The 9,686-nt window shown below is 40.9% G+C and overlaps 3 protein-coding genes across 3 annotated transcripts in view; 2 read left to right on the top strand and 1 right to left on the bottom strand.

Moving 5' to 3' along the window:
- LOC141772554 (serine/threonine-protein phosphatase 4 regulatory subunit 2-like) overlaps window positions 1-9,686 on the top strand; it is a 146,785-nt gene that overhangs the window by 22,821 nt on the left and 114,278 nt on the right. The window lies entirely within an intron of this gene.
- LOC141772544 (PRA1 family protein 3-like) lies at window positions 64-4,840 on the top strand. The gene is made up of 3 exons (XM_074643626.1): window positions 64-356; window positions 1,770-1,987; window positions 3,469-4,840. The coding sequence occupies exons 1-3, from the start codon at window positions 175-177 to the stop codon at window positions 3,642-3,644; spliced, it is 576 nt and encodes a 191-aa protein (XP_074499727.1). The 5' UTR covers window positions 64-174; the 3' UTR covers window positions 3,645-4,840.
- lmod3 (leiomodin 3 (fetal)) lies at window positions 5,493-8,589 on the bottom strand. The gene is made up of 3 exons (XM_074643627.1): window positions 8,168-8,589; window positions 6,423-8,024; window positions 5,493-5,631 (listed from the first exon to the last, which is right to left on the bottom strand). Exons 1-3 carry the CDS (start codon window positions 8,453-8,455, stop codon window positions 5,584-5,586), a joined length of 1,938 nt encoding a protein of 645 aa, XP_074499728.1. The 5' UTR covers window positions 8,456-8,589; the 3' UTR covers window positions 5,493-5,583.

The raw sequence follows: 9,686 nt of genomic DNA on the forward strand, positions 1-9,686 counted from the left end.
GGCTCTTTGAACCGACTCGTTCTCACTAGTTGTTGGACGTCTCCTCCTCTTCCTCCTCCACGCTCAGAGGACGCTGATCAGCTGGCCTGTCATAATATTACGCAGCATTACGCGCATGTGTGTGTGGGTAATGTTTGTGTCCGTGTTGTCTCTTCACTCCACGTTGAACTAGACATGGCAGCCAAGATGGAGCTCGCTCCCCTCAGACCGTGGGATGATTTCTACCCCGGTACCGACCGGTTCTCCAAACCGGAGTTCGGAGATTTAACCAAGTGGAACAACAGAGTGATCAGTAACTTGCTCTACTACCAGACCAATTACTTCGCCGTGGCTGTGGTGGTTTTCCTCATCGTAGGGTGAGTCGTCAGCATGCTAACGGAAGCGAGCTACCATCATCTGGTTGTGTGTTTAATCAGCCTGCATACCTTCACATCCACACCCAACATGACCACACAGGCTATTCCTGTACTGTTGTGCTAACCTTTACACTGTGGAGCCTCTTTACCTAGCGTGGCCTATGACGTTAGCAGTTAAGCTACACGTTTTGTTTCCTTTAGCAGCAATAACGCTGTAGCTATAGCTTAAAATATGTGCAAGTGCTTCATATACGGTCAACCACACATCCTCTTTACTTTAAAACGTTACTTATGTTACTTTACCAGGTTGTTTTTTTGTGTTTCTGAGAGCCAGTGATGCTACATTGGATCTGGAGCTCCCACAGTTTGTTTATTGTTTATTTGTTTTGCACAATTTAAGACTATACAACATAACAAAAAAAAAAAAAGAATAATATACAGTGCAGGAAGAGGCAAAAACCCCACTGGGCTTATCTGAAGCCTCCACCTTTAGAGACAGGATTAATATAAAGAAATAATATGACTACATATTAGTGATAACAAAACAATTATATATAATAATAACAATAACAGTACAGTAAATATATCAAAAAAAGAAGTATGGAAGTGTATGGTTAGTGTTTGTGAGGAGGATATTGGTTTAAATATCTATAAAGACTTCTTCAAACAACATTGTGAGTGGGGAAAAAAAACATAAAAACATACACGGACAACATGGGGAAAAGCAATTACAAAACAGCAATTAAATGACCCTTTAAGCGACTTTTGAAACATTTGACAGATGAACAGTTTATTGATAGATGTGAAAAGCTACTCCATAATTTGGTTCCCCTAAATCTTATCGAAAATTGACCTCTACTAGTGAGGAATTTAGGAGGATGAAGATCTAGAGATTGACGGGTTGAGTAAGAATGGACCTGATAATTTGTTTTAAAAATAGAACTGCTCAGGAATATTCCCTTCACCAGAAAGTATCTTATAAATAAAAACACATATTTGAGAAATATTGATATCATAAATAGTAAGAATCTGGAGTTTCTTAAATGGAGGAAAAGTACTCGCCCAAACTATATTACAATATGAAAGATAGGGATAAATTAGACTATAATAAAGAGTAAGGAGACAGTTTGTGGTGACAAGAGGACTACAGTCACACATCACTGCTGCTAGCTGGTGGTGATTTTGCATAATATGAAGCTGGTTTGGTAGTTTACTTTGAATAGGTCATGATGTAGTCATGATGAGTATAGGCCTTACTGCAGGCCCTCTTATAGTGTACACCAGCAGGCCAGGATATCAGCTATTGTTTATTACCACCACCAGGTTGTGCTATTTAAAACAATGCCTGGCCCACACCCACTGAAGCTCATCATGTACATACAATATGCCACTTTCATTTTCCCCAATATCCAGGTTCCTGAACCCACTTGGCATGCTCCTGGGAGGATCTGTGGTGACTCTGGTCTTCATGGGTTCGGTGTGGGCAGGAGAGAACCAGGCCATGGTGAAGAGCTTCAAAAGGAAGAACCCCACTCTGTTTATCATCGTGGTCATGGGCACCAGTTACTTTCTGCTGTCGCTGTGTGGCGGCGTCATGGTCTTCATCTTTGGAATCACCTTCCCTTTGCTGTGTAAGTCACAGGGTTCTGTTTACGTTAATAAAAGGGAATGGAGAATTCAGTTATGAAATTATATTTAGGCTGTCATATAGTGCACTACATTTACGGTCTCCCCCCACACACATTTTATTTGAGTGTCTGAATTATTTCTAAGTGTGACATTTCTGCACTATACAGTGCCCTAAAAAATTCCCTCAATGGAATGAAAAAAGTTTGTCAACTGTTTTTTTTTCAGATGGTTTTTAATTGTTACCACATGAATAAGGAATTTTGGTCATGTGATAACATGAAACTGCTGTTTCCAAGATCAATAATGAACATTCAAGTTCGACATTGTTCTGTTTTTCTATTTATTATTTATTTATTATAGTCAATGTTGCTATTACCTCTCCAGTAGGTGCTTGCCCTGGTAAATTAAAGACACTTACATCACATAATAGAACATAATAGAAAAAACTGAGCTGTCAGTTATTCTTCATTGTATTCTTTAGGTCCCCACACACTCCCACATGTAATTTAAGGGCGTGGCCCTTGTTAAATTACATTTAGTTACGAGAAAACACACACACACATTCCTCACTCTCTGCCTGCATCTTATACAACGCTGTGTTTTTGACACCAAAATGCAAAACATCTGCTAATTTTGAGGCATCAGATAAGTTCCCTGGTTAGCACCAGTTGTTTTACTTGCGACTTCACAACCTTTAAACTTAAATGATGTGATATATGTATTCTCTCTGGGTACTACGTATACTTTACGTATATTTATAGTTAGGGCTTGGCCTAGTCTAATTAGAATTGTAACTTGTGTTCCCTACAGTATATTGCAAACACTCTTTGGCTAATGTTATATGATAAACCGTTAAGGGGGATGGTGAGTCACACAGCGATGCATAATTGAGGTTTTTTTCTGTGGGTGAACAAGTTTTTCCAAGCCCACTCTGTCATTCTGAGTCAGTGCAGGGATTGGACAGCGTGTACAGAACTACTGACATGCATTCACAGTCACAGATGACACACATTGCAAAATAAAGTCAGCATTACAGGGCAAACTATACTGTAGTTCAGAGGTGTAGTTTGGGATTTGTTACGGCTCTCTAAATACGTTTTGAGTCAGGGAGGCAGTCAGCAGAGTGGTTTTTAGATAATTGATGGGTTGGATCGTTACAGTTCTAACGTCATGGCGGATAGATGAGGCAGTGTGATCGCTTCCCAGGAGGCCTGCCCACTTTTGCCTGTGTTGACGGGTTGCTATGGGTTGTTGATTTGGACAGAACTCCATTTGCTGGCTGATGTCATGCATTCAGTATCTGCCTGCCATGGGAATAAAGGACACGCCGATCCTTCCACCTGCTTTACAGTCTGAGTTGCAACAGTATCACATTATGTTTTCTTATTTCCTAAGATGTCTTTCAGAGAAAAATCACCCAGACACAAACATTTCTGTTTTTATTCTCACATAATATAAATAACTTCTTGTTTTTCTCTTGTAGTAATTCTGATCCACGCCTCTCTGAGACTGCGCAACATGAAGAACAGACTGGAGAACAATATCGAGGGCGCCGGGCTGAAGAAGACCCCCATGGGCGTCATCATGGATCTCCTGGATCAGCAGGAGGAGAAAATGAACAAGGTTCGGGATTTCATTGAGAGCAAGCTGAAGGAATAAGGCTCTAGCCAAACGCGTGCCAAGGGAAGTCAGTGTCATACAGTATGGATTTAAAATTTCCATAGCATATTGTCCCATGTGTTGAGTTTTTAACCCCCCCTATACATGTAAAAGTTACTGATGTTTGCATTCCCACTCTTTTTATTCATTTGGTTTACTTTATTCTCTCATACTTTAGTGTGACTTTACTCACAGATAGTAACATTATAACACAATCACAGCGTGGATTGGATGTTGAAAGGCACCAAATGTTACCAAAGGTCATTCCTGTGTCAAAAAAATGTTCCAAAAGCAAATCGTATCTTTGTCGACGACGCACTTTGTTCCACATGACGGTTATTTATTTCAGCAAAAACAAATCAGAATGTGCTGTTATTAGATACCAATTGTAGAAAAAAAAATCTGATCCTTTCAGTTTGCTACCTCAAAACAAGCATGTTTAATTTACCCAACACACAGTGAACTGTTAACTGCTTATTAAACAGCAATAAATTCCATCTTGTCACTCCTCTGGATCTTTATGAATACTGATCTGAGACCAGTTTGCTTCTTGTGTAGACATGGTTATATGGCCTAACTCTGGAGTTTAAATATTCCTGACCATACAGGCTGGCCTGAGCGTATCCCTTCTGATCACAGCTATGCAATATAAAAAAAAAAAAATGAATGGCAAGTGCAGCTTTATTGTTTCAATATTATGTCATGATATGTACATGTTTGTTGTTAATTCTGGTGTCTTTATTTTCACGATATAGCATGTGGAAATGTATAAAATGGCTACAGGATACAAAGAACATAACTTTCATTGAGAAAAATATATATATATATTAAATTGATTAACCTCCCATGCTATTTTCCCTATTCTTTGTTGGGCCTTTTTCTTGAAAATTAAAAATCTAAATTAAATCTGTCATCTGTAATGTTTAGTGTTCATTTTATACCGTTACTCCTGATAGTAGGAGCAGTTGTTTTGCTGTTGCTTCTCCACACGTGCACTTTGACTGCAGTTTGTGCATGCTACCTTCACAAAATGGCAGTTCAGAACGACTGTTTATGTTATACGGATGCTATATTATATATTCTCTATGTTTTTATGTGACTTTTTCATTCTTTAAAAGTGATGATGAAATCACAGAACTAGAAGTAAAATATGGCTGTCCTCTATAAAAATAAATAAATAAAGAGAACCTGATTTATGTTGCAGTCTCAGTGTGAATATATAGATAATTATTTATCACAAAATGAAGTGTTTCTCATCTTATTTATATTTAATCTTTCTGTGAAACAAAGTAGTGAAATGAAAAGCTATTTATAACACCACTGAATGTGAACTAACGAATATCCCCTCCAGGATTGTACACAATTCCGTTTGACTAATTATCCGCATCACATTCGTTTTTCAGGATTCTGACTTCTCTCCCTTAAATTAATTTGTCTTTTTGTCATATCTGCACCTTTTAAGAATCAGAAAAACAACAAAAAGCAACTGGGAGTAGCTGCAATGAGTCACTGGGGATCCATGTAGTTTGACATAGAGCTATTCCATTTTTAAAAAAGAAGGAAAAAGAATCCCTGGTTAAAGAGTGGAAGATTGTTTAATAGCAAAATGCAAATATCTAACATTTAATCAAACAAACCTACTTTAAAAATCTATTTTTTAGCACAAAATATTAAGAAATATGCAAATGATCAAAGGTTATACATTTAAATGTAAATTGAACATAGGGTGTTCTTCATTTTTATACCTTTATTGTTACGACTTCCTAAAGACAACAGCATTTAGAGTGTTAACAACACAAGAGTGGAACAACAACCAGACAATATTTTTTTTGTGTAATGAAAGTACGGTTCACTCATTTTTTTAGCATAATTCATTTGAGAATAGGTGTAAAATAAACATACAGTATTGTGAGAAAAACAAAGAGCTGAAGTTGCCGCCTCAGAGGAGACTCGTTTCACTTGATTCCAGCTCTTTAGGGAGCGGCACCTGCAAGCAGCAACAAAGGAAAAAATTAAAAGATGACTTAGATTTCTAGGACAGCGGTGTAAAATCCTAATAGTTAACACCTTATAAACTGTAAAACAAGTATGATAATTTAATACAGTCACATGCGATAAATGCTCTTTTGTTTTGAGAGCTTTAAAGGTACAGTGTGTAGGGTTCAGTGGTATCTATTGGTGTGGTTGCAGATTGCAACCAACTGAGTACCGCTCTGCTTACTCCTCCCTTTCCAAGACTGAGGTAACGTTAGCCGCCAAGTGCAAAACCTTGGTAAAGCCATTCACCTCGCTCAGAAGCCATTCTTACCATAATAACACTACTTTAGGAGCAACTGAAGTCAGACGGCGGCTGGCGCTACCACAGTTTTGCAATCTAAGACTCATGTTACCGCAATTTCACAAGCGTGTCGGAGAACTATGGTGGCCTTCAGGTAACGTAAAAACATGAAAGGTTCTCGCTAGAGCCAGTATTTGGTTTGTCCATTCTGGGCTACTGTAGAAACATGGTGGAGCAACATGGCGGACTCTGTGAAGAGGACCTGCTCCTTATGTAGATATGAAGGACTACCTATGTAGATATGAAGGATATAGTAATGTATACTATATTCCTTTTCTGCTAATAGATCCCTGGAAATGTTATACACTGTTCCTTTAACACCATCAACAGTTACCCTTTTTTATCAGTTAAAAAAAAACAACTTGTCAAATGTTATAAGTTCTCCTAAACACAGGATCCCAACTTGATTGATTTCACAGTACAACTTTGTGGATACTCACAGATTTGAGATAGGCCACGTTGCTCTTTTGGATCTCAGTTAGAAGTTCATCACGTGGCGTGAGGTCAACCTTAGCTGGCAATCGTCTGCGAGGGACGGGCTTCAAAGTCTTAATCACGTCAGTCAGGTTTGCTTTTCCATCCATCGCCGCTCCACTGCCTACATCTTTCCCTTTGGGAGTCTTCCTCAGTTGGAAACTTGCTCTCTCTGGTCCCTTGTTATCTCTTGGGTCCAGGTCCAGAAAAGGGTCGCGTTTCTTGGGAGTTCTCTTCAGCTGGACTTCCTTCACTGTGCTTGCTGGTTCGGTGCTGGCTTGTGTGGGAGCACTCTTGTGTTTGAGCTTCTTCTGATGCTGTGGCTGTTCCGTGTGCTGTTCCATGTGCTGTTGCATTTGTGGTACAGCATTCAGTTCTGACGAGGGTGGGACAAGCCCGTGCTCCTGCAGGAGTTCTAGAGGCGGTATGTAGCCGAGCATCTCCAGTAAACCAGGAGGCAGGTTCAGACTGTTCTCGTACATCTGCATGAGCTCTCTCTGCTCCTTCACCTGCTGCTGCCGCTGCTCCTCCTTCCTCAGCTGCCTCTGGCGGTCGAGATTCCGGGTCAAAAGGTTGGTCACCACCATCCTGGGCCCCGGCTGCTCGAAATGGTAGCCCATCTTCAGGAGGGTATTGTTGGCTTTGAGCAGGCGCGAGATCTCCATCTCTGAGTGGTGACCCAACATGTGCCTCTGGTTGTGGAAACGCAGCTCCGTGAGAGTCTCGTTGAACTGGAGGCAGCGGATGATGGCGACGATGCCCTTCCCGGTTACGAAGTTGGACTCGATATTCAAAGTCGTGATGCCGCGATTCTCTCGTAACATGTTGGCCAGGTTATAAGCTATGTTTTCATCGACACCCGTGTTGGCTATACTGAAGGTTTTCACATGTTTGTTCTTCTTCAAGGCGTTGACGTATTCTAAGAGCATTTCTTTGGGGATGTTTTCTATGTTGTTGAGGTTCACCTCCGTGATGGAGGGGTTGTTGTTGCGTATTTTGTCAAGAGTCGACTCCAAGTTCGTCTCATTTCCCGAGGGTCTTGATGTCATTTTTATGTTATTGAATGCCAGCTTTGGAATATTTAATTTGTTAATTTTTCTCTCTTCTTTTTGCGGGAGCTTTTCATTGGGTTCATTTATCTCTGGCTCCTCTGGAGCCTCTTTGGGAAGCGAAGAGTCAGTAGGTTTAACTTCCTCCTTCTCTTCAACTTGTGATGGGCTGTGTTTTGGGGCTACGCTCTCACTCTTCTCCTTTGTGTCTGAAAAAGGCGGATTGTCATCTGTATTGTTTTCTGATACTTTTTCTGTGTTAGTTTCTAGAAGATCTTCTTGTTTGTCTGTATTCACAGGTGACTTCACCTCTTCTTCTTCTTCTTCTTCTTTCACATACACTCCTTTGTCCTTTTCATCTGTTTCATCAACCTCTTCAACAATTTCCTCAATGATCTCCTCTATAATTTCCTCTCCATCCGTACCATCTACAGCTTCTTCCTCGATGATTTCCTCTATCACTTCATATTCCACATCTTCTTCCTCTTTGTCCTGTTCAATTTCCTCCCTCAAAATTTTCTGATGAAAACATCAGGCCAAGGTTAGAACTGTGCTATTCTGCCTTTTAACATCTCACAAGTAGAAGGTTCACATAGTTTCTAAAGAAATATTAATACTTTAAATTGATCTGTACCCAAACATTTGAGAGTTTGACCTCTTACCTCACTGGGCAGCAGCGTAGCAGGCACTCTTTCTTCCTCCAGCATACGGTTCGACTCTTTCTCCCAGTAGAGGTAACCAACCAGGGATCTGTGGTCGAACGTCCCTGTCGGAGCCTTCTCCGTCTGGTCCTTTTGTCTCTGTCCCACCGGTACCCTCTCATCTGGGGCAATAATAACATCCATCTCACTCTGGAGCTCCTTAAGCTCCTCCGGTGAAAGCATAGCAAGGAGTTCATCCTCGTCGATATCCTCTTCATTGAGATCCTCGAGGTCTTTACTGTCTGACATGTTTGCGTAACTTCTTTCTTCTGCTGATATCAAAAGGAAGGACAACTTCTGTCCAATTTATGACTCAGGAGAGAGCACACTGAGAAGCTTCTGGCTTTGACTACAGCCAGGAACCAATTGCTCCGGCCGCATGTGGAGTCTAAAATTAAACCCTGTGAACTGCATGGAAGATATTTAAGTTGCAGGCAAGGAGACATGCTAACATTCTTCTTTTAAGCGCCGGCTCCCAGCTGGCCTTGCTGTCAGGATCTTTTGGGGATGACAGTTGCTTCAGGCAAAGGGAAGTGGAGGACTGACAGCAGCAGGTGGACTATTTTCACTGGGCTGGCGGGGTGGGGGGCGTGTAAAGTCTCCACTGCACACAGAGCTCCTCCCAGTCTCCCGCAGCTCATAGTCTCTGAAGTGCTGCACAATAAACACATGAGATCGAGCCAGAAGAGGTAATTAAGAAGTCATTTGTCATTAGGGGAATAGATATTAACAGTTATATGTTTTTTTAGATCACCATCAAAGCCCAGTTTGATACATAGCTACTGTCGCAGGAATTTCTTGGTGCCTTGAAAATTCAGGTTTTATTTATAGAAGAAATGTGCTTACCTTTGGACAGAGCCAGGCTAGATGCTTCCCCCTTTTTATAGTCTTTATGCTAAGCTAAGCTAACAGCTATAGACAGATATGACACCTCGTTCTCACTTCAGGGCATCAAATAGCAACTCCTTTTCACGTCCATCGGTGTATGATACCGCTGCACAAGGCACCCTTTACTGTAGCGCAAGCATGAGACGCACTGGGCATTCTATTAACTACAATGTAAACCCATCAGGGGCAATAGTAAACGCACAGAATAGAAAGTGTGCTCGGTTTGTTTAGCTGTAAAATGAGAACATTTGTGACCCGGCCGCCATGTTGAGATCAGTTGAGGAAATACCATGCACCGCCCACCAGCCGGAGCAAACTCTCATTTTACAGCTAAACAGTACGCTACAAGATGTTTCTGAAAACATTTGAGGCGAGAAATAGGCATTCCAGTAACAGAATATTGATTCATATTTGATCAGCGCTGCCTAGTTTGACCGTTTTATCAGTTTGCACGTGATTGACAGCTGCCTCCGTTGAATGAACAGCCAATAGGAACGCTCTCTCTCTGAAATGACTTGTTATTGGCCAAAGTCTCCCGTCACAGACTATATTTTTTTAAGCCTGAAAACAGAGCCATGAGGAGGTGCGAAAG

The sequence above is a fragment of the Sebastes fasciatus genome, chromosome 8 (assembly GCF_043250625.1).
Source record: "Sebastes fasciatus isolate fSebFas1 chromosome 8, fSebFas1.pri, whole genome shotgun sequence".
NCBI classification, from domain to species: domain Eukaryota; kingdom Metazoa; phylum Chordata; class Actinopteri; order Perciformes; family Sebastidae; genus Sebastes; species Sebastes fasciatus.

Excerpts from the sequence above, each read along its gene's own strand:
- LOC141772544 (XM_074643626.1), top strand. The coding sequence starts at position 175 with ATGGCAGCCAAGATGGAGCTCGCTCCCCTCAGACCGTGGGATGATTTC. Across the intron at positions 357-1,769 it reads GTGGTTTTCCTCATCGTAGG|GTTCCTGAACCCACTTGGCA; the intron begins GTGAGTCGTCAG and ends CCCAATATCCAG. Across the intron at positions 1,988-3,468 it reads AATCACCTTCCCTTTGCTGT|TAATTCTGATCCACGCCTCT; the intron begins GTAAGTCACAGG and ends TTTCTCTTGTAG.
- lmod3 (XM_074643627.1), bottom strand. The coding sequence starts at position 8,455 with ATGTCAGACAGTAAAGACCTCGAGGATCTCAATGAAGAGGATATCGAC. Across the intron at positions 8,025-8,167 it reads CTACGCTGCTGCCCAGTGAG|AAAATTTTGAGGGAGGAAAT; the intron begins GTAAGAGGTCAA and ends TGTTTTCATCAG. Across the intron at positions 5,632-6,422 it reads ACGTGGCCTATCTCAAATCT|GTGCCGCTCCCTAAAGAGCT; the intron begins GTGAGTATCCAC and ends TGCTGCTTGCAG.